Below are 20,279 nucleotides of genomic sequence, written 5' to 3'. Positions count from 1 at the left end.
GGTTTACTTTCGCACGGCACACCCGCAATGGCATAGTACTTCCCAGAGCTTTGTCAACTATGTTTACCAAATCTCCTATTTTCTCTGCATACTCGTATTGGCTCAAGCTGCCCATGAAAATGAAAGCAATATCCAATATTAGACAGTTCATAGACCATGTTAAATGTCATGCCACCTTGTAGGCAGGCTCGCCTCTTTTGCTAGCTTATCTCGCCGCTCCCCGCCATCGTCAACACAGTTATAAATTTCACCCCGCTGATGCATTCTTTTCTTTCTTTCTTTTTCATTCGCTGGTAGCAGAGCGCTAACACAGAAACAGCTTGGTGATCAACACATAGGTGGGAATAGACATGCACCAATAGTTACAGGTGACAGTAAACAGACCTGGACAAATAGTCTGGAATTTGATTCCACTTGCATATTCCTAGAAACCAATTCTGCCTTTTAGACAAATCTGGAAACTGGCATGCCCCTGATGGCGTGGTCTGCTGGCTAGAGTACAGCAGTATGGTTGCTTGTCTAAATAGATGACATTGCTTCAGGGGTGGAATACACTTCTGATATGCAGTCTGCTTGGTCCTCAGTACCTTCAGTGGCAGTTTTTCTAGTTTTCATCTCTTCTCGCTCCACATACACCGACATAACGACATGGACCGAGACAACAGAGGCAGGAGCACAAAGAGTGATGGTAGTAGGCCGCAGCCAGATGTGAACCAGAATGCAGAAGAAAACTAGGAGCAGATACTGGGGGACAGACCCCAGGAGAAAAGATAGAGTGCCTTCAATTGACATAAAAAAAGCCAGGACACGCACCACCTGGGACCGTCAGATTAATTTCTCTGGACCGAGCCAGCCGGGAAAAAACCCTCGCGCCGACGGACGTACGAATGAGGGAAAAAACCGGGTGTATAATCCCAAGTGGCAACATGGCAGCATGAAAACTGGCACAACATATCTACAGCCAATAAAGAAATGGAAGAAGATGGGCACACATGAAGGGTGGGAGGGTGGAGACACTGGTGAGACACAAAACACTGACTGAAGGAGTCAGGCAAAAAGAACAGCAACAAAAAGAGAACACATCAGATTCCACATTCGCGAGAAAAATAATTTTGTTGCGCGAGAAATCATTTCCCGCCTCACTTGCTCCGCTGGGCGGGCGAGAAATTATAACATCACTGCTTAGCGTATGATTCTGATTCAGGCTGGCCGGACTCATCTGTACTTCAGCTTTGATTGTGCCGCGGTTGTTCGGTGGGAGTCCTGTTCGGCTGACTCACCACATGCACATGTCCAGAAAACAGTGTGGACTGATCCTTTTTCAAGGTTTCGTTCTTGGTGTGTACCTCAGTGACAAGGCCGAGTAGCGCACCCTGTAACCCTGCAAAGCGATTGGATTCAGGCTTCTTTCGTGCCTGGAGGGACGACGCAGTCTGCACCGAATCACTATCACTATGCCTCACCATCTGCTTGTATCCAGGTTGTTCCGTGGGAGTCAAAGTCATTCGTCCATATGCGGTAGTATGCGGCTCTGTTGATGCTCCAACAGTTCCAGCACCAGCCATGTTTGGATGCTGTGCTCGGACTCTTCCGCGGCCTTTTGGCGGGAGACAACGAGCATTCCCCACAGACTGGAGTCTTCTTGAGGATATGGTAGAAGATTGGCTTGATGCCTGTGACCCAGTTGATGCTCCTACATTACCAACGACAGCCATGTGGGAAGACAGTGGCCGAATCCTGGCTCGTCCTTTAGGCGGAAGAGGACCACAAGCGCTCCCGGCAGACTGGATTTGTCCACAGGACATACCAGATGTTTGACTGGATGGCGGGGACATTATTCCGGGCTTGCTATGACTTCGAGCACACCCAGCGCCGCAAGAAACATTGGCTCTGGAGGCCTGCGTGCTACGTGGGGAAGAACGGAATGAGGCACCCACGGCAGCAGCTTCTTCACGATCTCGTTGGGCGATATCAAATTTCCGTTGAATCTCTTCGTTCTTCTTTGCCATTTTCTGGAGGATATCCTCTGTTTTATTATCATCTGATGCTTGTTTCTACAAAATTCAAGAGAAAACAAAGGGCAAAGACAGGCAATTTAGTGATCCAGTTCAAAATTCATTGCATCACTTTACTACATTCGTTGCGATGACGTCATCTTGAGAGTGATTCTGTTGCCATCATATCATGATATCAGTGAAACTATGCAGAACTGTGCAGAAGTAATCATGGATCTATTATACAGTCATGCACATGCATTTGCATATAACGCATGATTGCATGTGTATAGATGCGAAAGTACACTGTACAAGACTTTAGTGTTCTTTGTATTGTTGAGGCAGCGAAATGGAATAATAAAAACCAAAGCAAACAAGAGTGTGTGGTTGTGTGTCTGTGTGTGTGTGTGTGTGTGTGTGTGTGCTTGTGTGTGTGTGCTTGTGTGTGTGTGCGTGTCTATGGTCTATACATACCAGTGCTGCATACGCATATTGTACGTAGTGCGTTATTGGTCACATTACAAAACCAAATTTCGGCGTAGAGAGGCAATTACGCTATAGTCATTTCTAGACTTGGACTTCTCTTCAGCAAGGTTATAAAACTCCCCCAGTCATTCTTTGAAAAGGAAATACATAATAATATTTATTGAGGGTTAGAAAACGTCTTTTTTCGCGGATGCTTATTAAGAAGGGGCCGCTTACCTTGGGGCACTTAGCGTTCTTTGACAATAAATTCCTCAGACCTGCAACGCCGCGCTCCTATGATTGAACCATGAAAAGAAACAAAACGCAAAGACATCATCAGAATCTACTACATGCACTTGTGTATGCTCATTCTGAATGCCGTTATACCTATGTCGCTGTTCAGTCAACCGGCCAGTTTGTTCTCCAACAGTACACTGATAGTTCATTTGCACTGTAAAATTTGCAGGCCTACTTCCAGTGTAAATGTGGAAATGGGGCATCGTGAACGTTTCCGTTATATAGCATTACGACTCGCTCTTACAAGTCAGTCTTTATACAATGTCATGTACATGTAGATGAGCACATTGACCATCTAACTCTAAAACTAGCAAATTAGTAATACTGCACCAAACTCAGACACGTATGGTGCACAGCCCTTTTCAACTGTAAGCACAAAATGGTCATTTGCTACATAGTGTCAGTAAAAAGAATTATTCATTTATTCAAAAGCATTCGGTCTCGCGGGCACCAGATAACTGACACGCAACGGCAATACATTTTAATGGTGACAACATCTTCCAATTAGCCATTTTGGAACATAAAAATAGACGGCAGCAGAGTCCACTATTTGAAGAAGAAAAAGGCAAAGCCTCAAACTTGTGAGAGTCGAATGAAGTTTGAATACTCAATAAAAGCAGTCGCTGAGAACTTTGGTTGAAGAAATTAAATTTACTCACCTGAAGGCGGGGACGGTCACTCTCACTTTTGCGCGGTGTTCTGTCCGATACGTCCATTTCACAATACCTGGTGCTGACAGAGGGTCTGCTAAACAACAGTACTTTCTCAAATAGCAAAGTGCACGTAGATCAGTTCTATACACGCTGTAGATCTACAACAAAACTAGTCTCATGAAACTACAGGTCAGAACTGTAAACAGCTAATATTGAATCAACACCAAACGGAACCGATCTCTTCTTCACTACTGACTTGTGTAACGTAACTGAGAGAATGCTAGTTCCCGCGCTCACCTTTATACCAGGTTGTAGGCGTGGGTGAAGCACGTGAAAGGGCTTCATGATCCGCGACGCTTTTACATGTCATGTTATAATAATAATAACGGGGCTGTTAATTTTATGGTGTGACGTCAATGGGTTCTCGGATACGCGTGGCAACGCAGAGCACAATGGACAAACAACAATGGCGAGGCCCAGCGGGATACGGTGATCTGGCTCCTTTCTATGGCTTGCACGTACATGTACGCTCAGATTCTAGGGCGCTTAGGGCCCTTAGGGCCTGTCCACACTAGGTAATAAAAACGGCGTGCCGTTTCAGAGTACGTGACGTACACGCGGTGCGCTGTCCAAACTTCGCTCTGTCACCTGTAGATCTACCACTCCGTGTACCTGTTCATTTTTGTCTGGATGCACTACTGCCTAGTACAGTAGTAGTAGTACTGGCAGACACACAACCTCACAAGTGACTTGTAGTTGTAGCGTGTAGACAATATTTTACTGTTTCCATTCGCTTCCATGTAATTGGGCGACACCGCCCGTTTGGTTCTGCGAATTCAAAATGTACCTTCCTAGACCAGGCAAGCACTCCCTGGCTTGGTCTACACCTGCCCAGCTAGCTACAAAAACGAGTGGCGGCCCAGCGATGGCTGTACTGACGCCGAGCGCAAGGAACATCACCCTGAACTCTGTTCCAGGTACGGAAATTTCGCCACACTCTCGCGGCAGCGCAGCATCACGGTCGAGGCCCGCTATAGCATCGCTTGATGAACTAATGGTTGTGGCCGCCGTGTATTTCCAGTAAAAGTCCCTGGCTTTGGCCTTCAGGTCGTCAATTTCGTTCATCACAACTGAACAGGGTTCTACTTCCTATCCAAACAGTTTCAAATACTCGCTCGTCAGTGAATTATCTTTCTCTCTCTCTACTACACCTTCCTCTTCACCAGACCCCGGGATTTCTCTGCATGTCCAGCCACGACTGTATCAATGTCGCCTCAGAGTCGTAGCTGAAACGGAGGTGTGGCATTATGAAAACGGCAAAGCAAAAACAAGCTGCAGCAGCTGGAAACAGCAAGAAAAAATGCGATCCGAAAACTCCACCGATCGACTCTCACACAACAAACACTGCGAAAACGGCACGTAGATGAGAAACGTGCTTTGTACAGGGGTCCTCGACTCACGTTCCGCGTGAATCCCACGTTCCCCGTTATCGGCCATTTTTCGTCACTCGCCTTGGCAACTAGCATGTTTATGGCGTGTTTACGTGGTTTTCTACCTAGTCTGGACAGGCCCTTAGCATTTTACCGTTCACGCTTTTTCCGACGGTCGGCCTGCACCGTTTTTTGTGTGTAGATGTGGCATTTTACAGTTCACGCCCTAGATCCAACGGCATTCGTACACCAAACCCAAAATACCATCGGTTTGGTATCGTTTCGGCGATAGAAAGCTCTTTTTAGCGGGAGAACGAAACGGTAAGATTCCAACTAGGGTTACCTCACACGTCTATCTTTGCGTCAGGATTCAGGACTCAGAAGCCAAACTGCTAAACGTGTCTCGGAAACACATCAAAAACAGTAGACTCGCCCTCTACACACCGACCGTCGAAAATAGCGTGAACGGTAAAATGCTAACCATGAGTACTGTATCATGCGCGGCTTGCACGAACTCGGGGTCCACAAGTCAAACGTGGTAATGTTGTTTGTTGTTGATTTTTATTTTGCTTCGCAAGGCCAAACGGGCAATGGTGCCCAATTCTATGGAAGCGAATTTCAAAAGGGAGAGAGCTACGGGGAGAGAGAGAGAGAGAGAGAGAGAGAGAGAGAGAGAGAGAGAGAGAGAGAGGGGGGGGGAGGGAGGGAGGGAGGGAGATGATAAGCAATTTTGTAGCGTCAACAGAGCGATTTTGCAGTGTCAATAGAGCGATTTTGAAGCGTCAACAGAGGGAACACAAAGAGTTCATAAGCGCACAAGCACGCAGAGCAATTTTGTAGCGTCAACAGAGCGATTTTGCAGTGTCAATAGAGCGATTTTGAAGCGTCAACAGAGGGAACACAAAGAGTTCATAAGCGCACAAGCACGCAGAGAAGAGTAAATGACGTGGTGTGTGGACGGGAAAAGTCAGACAGAGCATTCATTGCAAGGTGTAGGGGATGGAGGCAAGCTTAAATTGCCGGGCAGCCTTGATCTCCCTTACACTCCTTGTAATGATAATGAATAATTGAGAATTACGAGTCTCTTTGGCTTCTTATCTGGCCTCTTATTACCACGTTGATCCGGGTCAGTTGACTGTCTGGCTTAGCTTAGGCTACACAGTTAGGCACCACGGTACCTTACCTGACAAGAATATTGACTCATCTCGTTGCAAAGTCTTGTTTTTGGCGTGTGCCTCCTTCACAGAAGACTGACTAGTGCACTCTGAAAGCCTGCAAAGCAAAACAAATGGATTAGGACCTCTTTCTCGTCTGGGAGGCAGGTGACCCACTGGCTGGAAAGGACATTCTCTGCAACGCGCTTCTATGGTTCACTTCGTCTAGCCTACTTAGCAAAAATGATGGCGAACAGTTCACATTTCTGCCTGCTACAATCACTGGTTCAGGCTAGGGAGATATAAAAGTTTCAGGCTTGCTAGCCATCTCAATTTCAGATTGACGGAGGTCATTGTTATAGACCCTATTTGTTCCGAGCTATCCCTGGCCAGTCCTCCACACACATTGGTTTTGTTCCCAGTTGATGCTCCAACATTACCAACAACAGCCTTGCTGGACGACTGTACTGGGACCCTTCCGCGTCCTTTTGACAGAAGATGACAACGAGCGTTCCCCTCAGACTGGATTTGCCTCGAGGAGGTAATGGAGGTTTCAATGGACTGGATTTGTGTCGAGGATGTTTCACAAGATGGCTGCGACATTAACCATCTCGCTGCTCCACACTGGCATTACTTTCTGCAGATGAGCGTGTGTCAGGCTTGTACTGTGCACACACAGCGCTGTCGGGACCGTTGGGTCTGGAGACTGGCGTGCTACCTGAACATGATGCGAATGAGGCATCCAGGGCAGCAGCTTCTTCACGATCACACTGACCAATCTTGTATTACCGCCAAAACTCTTGCCTCTTTTGGCAATATTCGTGAGGAGATCTTCATTATCTGCCCGTTTTGTGATAATAAATGCTCCAACACTAGCAACACTCCAACACTAGCAACAAAGTGGTATGTGACCATGGTCGCAGTAGTCGTACGGTGTGTGACGCCCTGGCCATGATGAGAAGGGAACAAAAACGTTCGGTTACCAAATTGGCTTACTTGACTGTGTGGCATATTTGTTGAAGTGCTCTTAGTCCCAATTAACATCGGTGTGAATATTCTCGTGATCATCTGCTAGCTGGGCTGACTGTGTTTTGTGTTTACGTGCGATAACATAGGAGCAATATGGTGCATGGATCCCTCAGCATGCATATTATACATAATGGGAGAGAGCGTATCCCCTACTATGCTCCCATGTTTATATCAAGCGCTTTGCCTGAATGGGAAGCTGAACTGAGCTTCACTATCACGAAGTGTTCGCATATCGCTCCTGTCATTCATGCCGTGACGCACTGGCACTATGCATTGACAGTTGGCAGCGATCACTGGACCCCAGCAACGTGGTGGCTGTATCATTCCTCGACCTCAGCTAAGCCTTTGCCTGTGTCCTGCATGGTAAGTTCCTTCTGGAGCTGCAGCGCTGAGGAGTAGGAGGCACTGTTCTGCAATGGTTCTCTAGCTATCTGTACAGCCGATCACAGCAAGTGAAATGCCTCCGTCAACCACCTGGAACCCCGTACACGGCCAATTGCGATGTCCCTCAGGGCTCGGTCCTGGGACCAGCACTGTTCACGGTGTACACCAGGCGCCTACCAGCCTGCCTACAGTCATTCCTCTGACTCCTGTATGCAGATGACACCAACATCTACGCTGCTGATTCGTCCCTTTCCACTGCCAAAGAGACCTTGGAACATGATTTGACCCGGGTGAGCAGCTTTCTGGAGGCCCGTGGAATGCAGCTGAACACATCCAAGACACAATTCCTGCTCCTACTGAAACCCAATGTACATGCAGACTGTACCCTCCAGTTCTGCAACAGCCGTATACAGCAATCGCAGCAAGCCACGTACCTGGGCATCATGATAGATGAGTATCTGTCGTTTCAACAGCAAGTAAGTAACATTGGAAGTAAAGTTAGTGCCAAGGTCAATGCTTTTCGCCGTTGCCGCCACCTTCTCAGTGCTAGAGCCAAGCGAACTTTCTATCTTGCATTTGTCCAATCTACCCTGGAGTACGCGCGAGCAATGCGTACGTGCACTGCCTGCGACAGACCACCTATAACGCTCTTATTCCCGTAGCTATGCAGAAGTCGTTACTTCAGTAACGTCTGGCGCTAGCCAGGGTCCACACAGCTTTAATTGGGTATTTGGGTGTTTGTTTGTGTGTTTGTGCCACGCCTGGCGCTATCCCGTATCTGTCTCGTACCATACCGTACCATCAAACACAGCTGGCCACATACAGCTGGCCGCAATATTCAAATAGGGCTTTCAAACGCAAGATCACAACGTGATGCAACTTGGAAGAATGGGTATGAATGCGAAGTGTATGGGGGAATAGTGTAGGGCGATAGTGCGGTTTCGAATCCCAGCCATATGCCTGAAAAAAAACCAGGAGAATTGAAAAATGTATAACATCACTATGCTTTTTTTGCCGTCATCAAGGCGGTAGACAGGATGGTATTACCCTCGATCGTACCTGTCCCGTACCTATCCCGTACCGTACCGTACCATCAAAGACGGCTGGCCACAATGCATATTCAAATAGGGCTTTCAAATGCAAGATCGTAACGTGAAGCAACTTGGAAGAATTAGTATGTATGCGAAGTGTATCGGGGGATGCATGCAGGGCGCGCGATAGTGCGGGTTCGAATCCCAGGTTATGTCTTTAAAAAATTCCATTTTTTAATAATTTATAACATCCCTATGCTTTTTTTTGTCTAGGTCATCAAGGCAAAAAATCATAGCGTAGGGCCCTTAGCTTCCAAGCTCTCTCGTTAGCATTACGAATCGGGCGATCTGCACTGTCTTTGGCTTCCCACCCTCTGCCTCCATCCAACCCCTCTTGGCTAGACAGCACCTAACACCGTTAATTCAGCGCCTTCTAGGTTCAGCCCGGTCCCATAGCTCGGTGATTAGAGCATTACTCTTGACAAGACACTTCCCAGGTTTGAGTCCTGGTGGGTCTGGCGATTGGTTCTGTTTTCAGGCAGTTCACTTCCCCGACTGATCCACGTTATTTACTAGTTTTTTTTGTTGGTGAGAAGATCAACTCCAGTCCAGCTCTGGACGACGAACCACCCGAACTATACAGAACAAGTCCGTTGTCGTAGATCTACGTATCTGCGCTGCCTCCGTTCATCCTGGGCTCCGTCAGTCCCAGGATGTCAAGAATGTCTTGTTCGAAATCTTTTATACTAATAATTTTCTGTATGATGAAGAAAGGAAAAGGACAAAATGTTACGAGTTATGACAAACTGTCCACCAACGTAACCAGATCTTGTACAGTCAGCGAGTGCGACAAAATGGCACAAAACTGGCAAGGAGTACTGAGACATTCGGCAACCTGACATCTAACTCCAACACCTCTTATACCTCAGTACCTTAAGTGCTAGTTTTTTTAGTTTTCATCTCTTCTCGCTCCACATACACCGACATAACGACATGGACCCAGACAACAGAGGCAGGAGCACACAGAGTGATGGTAGTGGGCCGCAGCCAGATGTGAACCGGAATGCAGAAGAAAACTAAGAGCAGCAACAGATGGAGAGACCTCAGGAAGAAAGAATGAGTACATTCACCTAACATAAATAAGCCAGGACAAGCACCGCTTGGGACCGTCAGATTAATTTCTCTGGACCGAGCCAGCCGGGAAAAAACCCTCGCGCCGACGGACGTACGAATGAGGGAAAAAACCGGGTGGATATCCCCAAGTTGCAACATGGCAGCATAAAAACAGGAACAACATATCTACAGCCAAGAAAGAAATGGAAGAAGATGGGCAGACATGAAGGGTGGGAGGGTGGAGACACTGGTGAGACACAAAACACTGACTGAAAGAGTCAGGCAAAAAGAACAGCAACAAAAAGAGAACACATCAGATTCCATATTCGTTAGAAAAATAATTTTGTTGCGGGAGAAATCATTTCTCGCCTCACTCTCTCCGCTCGGCCGGCGAGAAATTATAACATCACTGCTTAGTGTATTATACTGATTGCGGCTGGCCGGACACATCTGTACTTCCGCTTTGATTGTGCCCCGGTTGTTCGGTGGGAGTCCTGTTCGGCTTACTCACCACTTGCACATGTCCAGAAAACAGTGTGGACTGATCCTCTTTCAAGGTTTCGTTCTTCGCGTGTATCTCAGTTACCAGGCCAAGTAGCGCACCCCGAAGCCCTGCAAAGCGATTGGATTCAGGCTTCTTTCTGGCCTGGAGGGACGGCGACTCTATCTTTGGAAACGACGCAGTCTGCAACGAATCACTATCACTATCCCTCTCCGTCTGCTTGTGTCCAGGTTGTTCAGTGGGAGTCAACGTCATTCGTCCATGTGCGGTAGCATGCGGCCCTGTTGATGCTCTAACATTTCCAGCACCAGCCATGCTTGGAGGCTGTGCTCGGACTCTTCCGCGTCCTTTTGACGGGAGACGACAAGGAGCATTCCCCGCAGACTGGAGTTGTCTCGAGGATATGGTAGAAGTTTGACTTGATGCCTGTGACCCAGTTGATGCTCCGACATTACCAACGACAGCCATGTGGGAAGACTGTGGTCGGATCCTGGCTCGTCCTTTTGGCGGAAGAGGACCACAAGCGCTCCCGGCAGACTGGATTCGTCTACAGGACATACCTGATATTTGACTGGATGGCGGGGACATTATTCTGGCGTGCTTCACACTGGCAGAATTTTGCTCAGATGAATGTGTTTCGGGCTTGTTCTGACTTTGCGCACACATAGCGCCGTAAGAACCGTTGAGTCTGGAGGCCTGCGTGCTACATTGGGAAGAACGGAATGAGGCACCCACCGCAGCAGCTTCTTCACGATCTCGTTGAGCGATATCGAATTTCCGTTGAATCTCTGCGTTCTTCTTTGCCATTTTCTGGAGGATATCTTCTGTTTCATTATCATCTGACGCTTGTTTCTACAAAATTCAATAGAAATCAAAGGTAGAAGACAGGTAATTCAGTGACTCAGTTCAAAATTCATTGAATAACTTTACTACATTCGTTGCGATGACGTCATCTTGAGAGTGATTCAGTTGCCCTCATATCATGATATCAGTGAAAACTATGCAGAACTGTGCAGAAGTAATCATGGATCTATTATTCAGTCATGCACATGCATTTGCATATAACGCATGTTTGCATTTAGAAAAGCGATCCTGTCAGCTTTTCTATTATTGTGTTCACATGGCGCTACCTAACGACACCGCTATTCAGACACGTTGTCTACGTAGCTACGTAAGTTTCTACGTAAGATGCTCGGTACCTGGTCCTGGACCAGGGAGCTACTCCATGGCTCCTACCGCTACCATCGCGCGGCCGGCTGGCCGCATGCGTGTGCATTGCAGACTTTTTGTTGTTGCCTTTTCGGATGTGCATTCACGAGGTACTTCCTTCTTTGGAACTGCTTCTTGCATGAGCTGTTTCGGATATTTCGTCTCCTGGCCTGGCTTATTTCGTTTCGGCGTTGCTGAGACCTCCTTTCGCGGAATATTACTCAAGGACAGGTGAGTTGAACAGTTCCCTTTGATACATTTGCTTGTGTTGACTCTTTCATTTACGAAAAGTGTGCTGATTTTGGGCGGAATGCAATAAATAATGTAAAAGCTGACAGGATCTCCTTTCTCAATTTAGCTTTTCCGCTGCAGAGGCCTCCTTTTACCGAATACTCAATGACAGGTGATCTCTGAGTTGACCAGTTTCCTTCGATTCATTTGCTTATGCTCACCCTTTCATTTACGGAAACGTGTGCTGATTTTATTCGGATTTAGATCCATTTTTATCTCTTTGCCCTTGCCTACAGTGTGCGAAGAACGCGAGTTCACCTTCTTGACGGTAAGGCTTATGTTGCTGCTGAGGCTTTAATAGATGTGTTGTCGAAATACTCATGTTCATTGTACATTGGTACGTTACTTGAAGTAAGGCACTTGTCAGTGGCATACTATCGTTGGCAGTTCCCAATTTGGAGGGAAAGGTTCAAGGACCCATTGACCGAGTATGCAAAAATTAATAAATTCGCATATCAGGGAAAATCTCCATTATGGAGAGGTTCAGTGACTTGTTTGCTTCATACGAAACAAGCCAATGGGTGCAGTCTCGCCTCGTGAAAATCTCGTACTTGTATGGTTGGATTTGTTTACTCGAGTCTGGGCTGTTCGATTTGTGAGTACCGCCGAGATTGCACTGCCCCAAATAAAGTTGCGTGCCGCCAAAGTAAAAAAATACGATCTGCAATCTGTTTGTAGTGTACCTGCAAGAATGTGCTGTACATGTATCGTACTTTCTCTGTTGCTGTTTCAGTTGCCGTCATGTTGCTAAAGAAAGGTTCAGTGACTCATTTGTTTCATACGAGACGAGTCGGTGTGGCTTAGAATCCTTCGCTGTAGGAAAATCTATTCGTACATGTATGTCTATTGGAGAAATGTATTCACTGGTTATAAAATAGGTTAAGACAAACTTACAGAAAAAATACCATCGGTCCCTTGGTGTTCGTCCTAAAGAGGTTCGACTGGATATCATTCATACTCACGGCAAAAAATGTGTAACATTTTATTATTATGGAGTGCCTTGTTTATCTCTCAGTACCTCCAGGGTACCCTGTAAGAAGGCCTCAGGCTTGCCCCTTTTATCCTCAGGATCAGTGTAGTTGTTGGAATGAGGTGCCGGACTCAACAATGTATTTGTTTACATTTTAATACATGTTTATTGTTCCTCCTCCTCCTTTGCTGTGTTGTGTTAGAAAATCGCGGACTAACAGTTTGAAGTCATTGAACTACTTCCAAGAGTTGTATCGACATCAACAGGATTACGATTTCAGTGCAATATGATGCAGGATGACCTTATCACGATAACCAATAAACACAGAATCAACCATAACATCTGTGACACGCACCTACATTTCTCAAGTATATCTGATCGAGGGTGGGGAAATCTGAAATATCTGAAAGGCAAGACAATTTTATGACAGTCATGAAATTCTGCAACAGCAACATGCACAGAATGACCTGCGTATAAAAAAAGACTCACCACCACTAACCACATGTTTCCCCAGCAGAAGAACATGCGTTGTGCTAGTGCCATTTTCTGCAAGAAAAGGCTGCAGCAATAAATACGGTATTGATATGATGTGAAGGCCATCATTTACACATATTGGGCATTCCATTGATTGGTGACAGAAAAAACAAAAGAAATTATAGCAATAAAAACTGCTTTATGGCAGCTTTCTAAAAAAGTTATTGTGTTCTAGTCCTGGGTCGACCGGTCCGGCATAGGCTATAGAAAATTTGTAAAATTAATTGCTTATCAACTGGCTTGGACTCCGTCTAAAAAGTAAGAAATTAACGAAATGTGATTGCAGAAAATTAAAATTTCACACAAAACCTCACAATAATCACACACAGGATGAAAAGCTAGAAGACCTTTTCCCTTCGTGATCCTCTTTCCCATGCATGCATGTTGGTGCAGTACAAGTGCAGTGTCAGACTAAACAACTGTTGGAAGCAGTACAGTATTTTGATTGTCAAGTGTTGTGATTATTGTGAGGTTTTGTGTGAAATTTTAATTTTCTGCAATCACATTTCGTTAATTTCTTACTTTTTAGACGGAGTCCAAGCCAGTTGATAAGCAATTAATTTTACAAATTTTCTATAGCCTATGCCGGACCGGTCGACCCAGGACTAGAACACAATAACTTTTTTAGAAAGCTGCCATAAAGCAGTTTTTATTGCTATAATGTGTATTGATGCGAAAGTACACTGTACAAGACTTTAGTGTACGTTGTACTGCTGAATTAAATATTGCGACAGAGCTATCGGCCATATTTTCAATTCATTGCATTCCCAACTCATCACAACCACGCGCTCTTCAGCCGAACCATTCAGACACCAGCAAGGACACTTCCGTTGAGAGATAATACCGATCGGCAACCGAGCCTGTCGCGTTGGGGGATCTCGGCGGTGAGTCTCGCCTCGCCTGCATACATGGCCATTGCAACATCATAATAATAAACAACATACATGTACTTTCCATTGGCATCAGTATTCCGCGTAAGATTTTCGTCGCCTGTGTGGTGTGTTTCTCCACCAATGAGCGCGTACTATGAATATTTATCGCTGTTCTCACACTTTCCCATTTTAGCAGCTTGCATATGCCATTGTTATAATGTGGAAAGCGCGCACTTGCGCCATTTCTGGTGTATAAGAATGATCATTCCTCCATTATCATCATTATCATCCTCTACTGATGAGCTCCGACAGGGAGCGAAACGGCCGTCTAGAGGCGTGGAACAATAATATCATCTCTCAACGGAAGTGTCCTTGCTGGTGTCTGAATGGTTCGGCTGAAGAGCGCATGGTTGTGATGAGTTGGGAATGCAATGAGTGTACCGCTGAGGCAGCGGAATGGAATGATATAAACCAAAGGAAACAAAAGTTTGTGTTTGTGTGTGTGTGTGTGTGTGTGTGTGTGTGTGTGTGTGTGTGTGTGTGTGTGTGGTGTGTGTGTGTGTGTTTGTGTGTGTATAATAATGTGTGTGTGTGTGAGTATGTGTATGTGTGTGTGTCTGGGTGTTTGTGCTTGTGTGTGTGTGTGTGTGTGTGTCTGGGTGTGTGTGTGTGTGTGTGTGTGTGTGTGTGTGTGTGTGCGCGTGTCTATGGTCTATACATACTAGTACTGAATACGCATATTGTAGATACTGCATCATTGGCCACATAATCAAACCAAATATCGGCGTGGAGAGGAGAATACGTGCTGGCAATTGCGCTATAGTCATTTCTAGATTTGGACTTCTCTTCAGCAAGGTTATAAAACTCCCCCAGTCGTTGTTTGAAAAGGAAATGCATAATTGAGGGTTAGTACACGTGTTTTTTTTCTCGAGGATGCTGAGTCAGAACTCAGAAGGGGCCGCTTACCTTGGGGCGATTAGCGTTCTTCGACAATAAATTTCTCAGCCCTGCAACGCCGCGCTCCTATGATTGAACCATGAAAAACAAACAAAACGCAAAGACATCATCAGAATCAACTATATGCGCTTGTGTATGCTCACCCTCAGTGCTAATATACCAGTTGCTAACGTCGGAGATACGAATCTACAGTTGCAAGTCGCCTATGTCGCTGTTCAGTCATCCGGCCAGTCAGTTGTCCAACAGTACATTGATAGTTCATGTGCACGGTATATCAATTAACAGGCCTAATTCTAGTGTAAATTTGGAAAGGTGGCATCGTGAACGTTGCCGTTATTATAGCATAACGACTCGCTCTTATAAGTCAGTCTTTATACAATATCATGTACATGTAGATGAGCACATTGACTATCTAACTCTAACACTAGTAAAGGAGTAATACTCAGATATGTATGGTATACAGTTCATTTCAAGTGTAAGCACATGACGGGCATTGGCTACGCAGTGTTGGTAACCTGGATTATTCATTTATTTTATACAAAAGAGAAAGACAGAGGAACTACAAGTAACGCTATACTCTCCACTAACACCACCAGTCCTTCTCTTTTGTATAAATTAAACCTTGGCTCTCCAGAGAGAATGAAGTTGAAGACGCCACTGCAGCTGTACAAATGGTTGATAAATATGGTGGTAAAGACACACCCTTGGCTCTCCATCTGACTCAATTCATTTACTCAAATGCATTCGGTCTCGAGGTGACAGGATATTTGAAACTCAACTGCAAAATAACTTATTGGTTACATCTTCTCATTAACCATTTTGGAAAAAAATACACGGCAGCAGAGTCCACGATTTGAAGAAGAAAAAAGCAGAGCCTCTAACTCGTGAGAGTCGAATGAAGTTTGAATACTAAATAAAAGCAGTCGCTGAGAAAATTGGTTGAAGAAATGAAATTTACTCACCTGAAGGCGGGGACGGTCACTCTCACTTTTGCGCGGTGTTCTCTCCGATACGTCCATTTCGAAATATCTGGTGCTGACAGAGGGTCTGCTAAACAAATTTCTCAAATAGCAAAGTGCACGTAGATCAGCTCTATAATTATACGCTGTAGATCTACAACAAAACTAGTCTCATGAAACTATAGGTCAGAACTGTAAACAGCTAGTAGTGAATCAACACCAAACGGAACCGATTTCTTCTTCACTACTGACTTGTGTAACGTAACTGCGAGAAGGCTAGTTCCCGCGCTCACCTTTATACCAGGTTTTAGGCGTGGGTGAAGCACATGAAAGGGCTTCACGATCCGCGACGGTTAAAATCTGACCGTACATGTACTTGCAAGCCATAGAAAGGAGCAAGATCACCGTATCCCGCTGGGCCTCGCCATTATTGTTTGTCCATTGTGCTTTGCCTTGCCACGCGTATCCAAAGGGCCCATTGACGTCACACTATTTTCAATTAACAGCCCCATTTCGTAATAGTATTACATGTACATGACATGTAAACGTGGACTGTGCTGACTGCTGACCTCCCACGTACGTGCACAGTACGGTCACATCATATCTGATGGCTGTGTCGCTTAGATCTGCTTCAAACTGAGTGGGTTATGCAGTCTATGTCAGCTCGCGCTGCACTTCACCCTCTTAGAAAACAGACCCATCATGGCTGCATCCTGCATGTAATGCGAAGTGTGTGTGGTGATGGGGATCCTAGCCTAGGGCGTAGGGGGATATGGTGATCTTAACCTTTCGCTATAAACGCGTCATGCAATGCACGTGATGATTCTAAGAGTCGCTCTATCATGCTCCACTTGCACGAACTCGGGTCCACAAGTCAAACGTGGTAAAAAAATAGTCGAGCGTGGAAACTAGGCTTTTAGCAGATCATTTTCACAAGCGGAGGAGGCAAAAAAAGAGGACAGTCTGATTTCGTGTTGAGTTATTGCTGTACTATTACTTCCGTACTGTCCTAGCGTGTACTCGCGTACGAGACTAGTTTTGCTGCACATCTACTGCATGCGTGTGTAGAGTGGATCTACCGCCCGTGCATACAGTGACAATACAGACGCTCTTCACCAGCGACGGTATGAATCCGAACCATTTAGCTTAAAAGCTTTCGAATTCTCCGTAGTTCCACTGTTTCTTCTCCCAGCGATCATCATAGTGTAGTTAATGCTACAACTAACTCAGTCTTAGTGATACCTTGCAACAAGAGCTTCCGTAGTCGATCTGTCAGCAACAGGTAGTTCGAAATGGAAGTATGAGAGAGACCACGCGCAGAAGCGATAATGACCGTCCTGGGCCTCATGTAAGTAAAGTTCATTCACTAGAGAGGTTGCGCACAACGAAGATTCGTAAGATGTGAACCGTCTGGGTTCGAGTAACTAAAGTGGCTACAAAGATCTGTCCAAACGCAACCGAAACAGAGCAGATCTACGAAAATATTTTTCGTCCCCTGGATTACTAAAATCCTGATTTTTACAACTCCCTTTCTTGGCTCCACCGCGTCAATCCACTACGAAAGGTTCACGCGCTGTGCGTGACATCTTGGATGCGCACTCGAACACTCCTGATGTCATTCCATAACTTAGAGCCTTCCAAGTAACAGTTAGTTGGAAGGCTGTTGGAGTGCGCATCCAAGTTATCCTAGTGCTGTTAGCCAGTTAGTTGTAGAACGTCAGTACCGTCGGTCAGTGTCGTGCAATGTTATCGCATGAGCTGATTGTTTAGTAACTGGTGGTGGTAGTGGACATCATAGCGTAACTTGTAGTTCCTTGCTACTTTTTATTTTTCATAAATTATTTCTTGCCTCTCCATTCGAGTCAATAATAAGATGCACAGAAATGAAAGGTGGGAGGGCAGGGACACTGTTGAGATTCATAACTGACTGAAGAAGTCAGGAAAAGAAATGAACATTCCAGATGCCATATTTGCAACCGATAATGGATAATTGAGAATTACGAGTCTCTTTGGCTTCTTATCTGGCCTCTGATTACCACGTTGTTCTGGGTCAGTTGACTGTCTGGCTTAGTTAAGACTACACACTTAGGCACCACGGTCACCCTACCTGACAAGAGTTTTGACTCATCTCGTTGCAAAGTCTTGTTCTTGGCGTGTACCTCCTTCAGAAGACCGACTAGTGCATTCTGAAAGCCTGCCAAGCAAATGGATTAGAACCTCTTTCTCATCTGGGAGGCAGGTGACCCACTGGCTGGAAACGACGCTCTATGCAACGCGATTCTATTGTTCACTTCGACTAGCCTTCTAGGCAAAATGATGGCGAACAGTTCACATCTCTACCTGCTACAATCAATGGTTCAGGCTTTGGAGATATAAACGTTTCAGGCTTGGCAGTCATCTCAAATTCAGATTTGACGGAGGTCATTGTTATAGACCCTATTTGTTCCAGGCTATCCCTGGCCAGTCCTCAACACACACTGGTTTTCTTCCCAGTTGATGCTCCAACATTACCAACCACAGCCTTGCTGGACGACTGTACTGGGACCCTTCCGCGTCCTTTTGACGGAAGATGACAACGAGCGTTCCCCTCAGACTGGATTTGTCTCGAGGAGGTAATAGATGTTTCACTGAACAGGATTTGTGTCGAGGATGTTTCACTGCATGGCTGCGACATTAACCATCGTGCTGCTCCACAATGGCAATACTTTCTGCAGATGAATGTGTGTCAGGCTTGCTCTGCGCACACACAGCGCTTTTCCTTAAAGTTGGGTCTGGAGACTGGCGTGCAGCTTCTTGCCTCGTTTGGGAATTTTCGTGAGGAGATCTTCGTTATCTGCCCGTTTTGTGATTATATATGCTCCAACACTAGCAACAATGGCCTTTCCCGAAGAATATACCCCCACCCTTCTGCGTCCTTTTGACGGAAGATGACGACGAGCGTTCCCCTAAGTCTGGATATGTCTCGAGGAGGTAATAGATGTGTCACAACAACAACAACAAGCCGGAGCTGTTTCCGTCATGTTTGCAGTGAATGCGTCCGTGAGGAATCCATCGCCTGGTTGTCTCTACCCGTAACTCCATCCTCCCATTACAATTGATATCCGCCTGGAGTATTGAGCAATATCTAACTGCAAGTCTGAACCAAATATTCTCCTAGCAATGAAACCTGTGATATTTTTTACAAGTCCGAAGATCCTTGAATTTTTTTATTGATTTTTGGGATGAATTGGGTGGACCATCCTGGACGTTAGTAAATTGGCTTACTTGACGGTGTGGACTATTTGTTGAAGTGCTTTAAGTTCCAATTAAAATGTGTGTGAATATTCTCGTGATCTTCCACTTGCTTTTCTGACTGTGTTTTGTGTTTACGTGCGATAGAATAGGAGCAATATAGCGCATGGCTCCCTCAGGATGAACATTATACCCAATGGGAGAGATCGTATCCCCCGCAATACTCCCATGTTTGTAGCAAGCGCTTGGCCTGAATAGGAAGCTGAACTGCCCTTCACTATCACGAGCAGTTCGCCTATTGCTCCTGTCATTCATGCGGTGACGCACTGGCACTATGCATTGACAGTTGGCAGCGGTCACTGGACTCCGGCAACGTGGTTGCTGTAGCATTCCTCGACCCCAGCAAAGCCTTTGACTGTGTCCTGCATGGTGAGCTCCTTCTGGAGCTGCAGCGCTGTGGAGTAGGAGGCACTGTTCTGCAATGGTTCTCCAGCTATCTGTGCAGCCGACCACAGCAAGTGAAATGCCTTCGTCAAACACCGGGAACTCCGTACTGGGCCAATCGCGGTTTCCCTCTGGGCTCGGTCCTGGGACCAGCACAATTCACGGTGTACACCAGGTGCCTACCAGCCTGCCAACAGTCATCCCTCTACCACCTGTATGCAGATGACACCAACATCTACCCAGCCGACCCGTCCCATTCCACTGCCGCAGAGACCTTGAACATGATTTTGACCCGTGTGAGCAGCTTTCTGGAGGCCGGTGGAATGCAGCTGAACCCATCCAAGACACAATTCCTGCTCCTACTGAAACCCAATGTACATGCAGACTGTGCACTCCAGTTCTGCAACAGCCGTATACAGCAATCGCAACAAGCCACGTACCTGGGCATCATCATAGATGAGCATCTGTCGTTTCAACAGCAAGTAAGTAACATTAGAAGTACAGTTATTGGCAAGGTCAATGCTTTTCACCGTTGCCGTCACCTTCTCAGTGCTAGAGCCAAGCGAATTGTCTATCTTGCATTTGTCCAATCTACCCTGGAGTACGCGCGAGCAATGCATAAGTGCACTTCTTGCGACAGACTACCTATTACGCTCTTATTAGCACTGCGAATCGGGTGATTCTCACTGTCTTTAGCTTCCCACCCTCTGCCTCCATCCAACCCAGCTAGACAGCACCTAACACCGTTAAATATTCGCTA

At 46.0% G+C, this 20,279-nt stretch overlaps 2 protein-coding genes and 1 long non-coding RNA gene across 3 annotated transcripts; 1 reads left to right on the top strand and 2 right to left on the bottom strand.

Moving 5' to 3' along the window:
- Positions 1-740: 740 nt before the first annotated feature.
- On the bottom strand, positions 741-3,486 carry LOC135812710 (uncharacterized). The gene is made up of 3 exons (XM_065325977.1): positions 3,416-3,486; positions 2,697-2,753; positions 741-2,054 (listed from the first exon to the last, which is right to left on the bottom strand). The coding sequence occupies exons 1-3, from the start codon at positions 3,470-3,472 to the stop codon at positions 1,227-1,229; spliced, it is 942 nt and encodes a 313-aa protein (XP_065182049.1). The 5' UTR covers positions 3,473-3,486; the 3' UTR covers positions 741-1,226.
- A 6,411-nt stretch (positions 3,487-9,897) lies between these two features.
- LOC135812709 (uncharacterized) lies at positions 9,898-16,064 on the bottom strand. Its single transcript, XM_065325976.1, has 3 exons — positions 15,848-16,064; positions 14,895-14,951; positions 9,898-10,904 (listed from the first exon to the last, which is right to left on the bottom strand). Exons 1-3 carry the CDS (start codon positions 15,902-15,904, stop codon positions 9,972-9,974), a joined length of 1,047 nt encoding a protein of 348 aa, XP_065182048.1. The 5' UTR covers positions 15,905-16,064; the 3' UTR covers positions 9,898-9,971.
- Positions 11,398-13,149, top strand: LOC135812707 (uncharacterized). Its single transcript, XR_010552928.1, has 3 exons — positions 11,398-11,492; positions 11,789-11,820; positions 12,725-13,149. It is a non-coding gene; the product is annotated as an uncharacterized LOC135812707 (long non-coding RNA).
- Positions 16,065-20,279: the final 4,215 nt, after the last annotated feature.

Source organism: Sycon ciliatum, chromosome 3 (assembly GCF_964019385.1).
Source record: "Sycon ciliatum chromosome 3, ocSycCili1.1, whole genome shotgun sequence".
NCBI classification, from domain to species: Eukaryota; Metazoa; Porifera; class Calcarea; order Leucosolenida; family Sycettidae; genus Sycon; species Sycon ciliatum.
The sequence above is the reverse complement of the archived record's forward strand: the minus strand, read 5'-3'. Positions and strand labels throughout refer to the sequence as shown.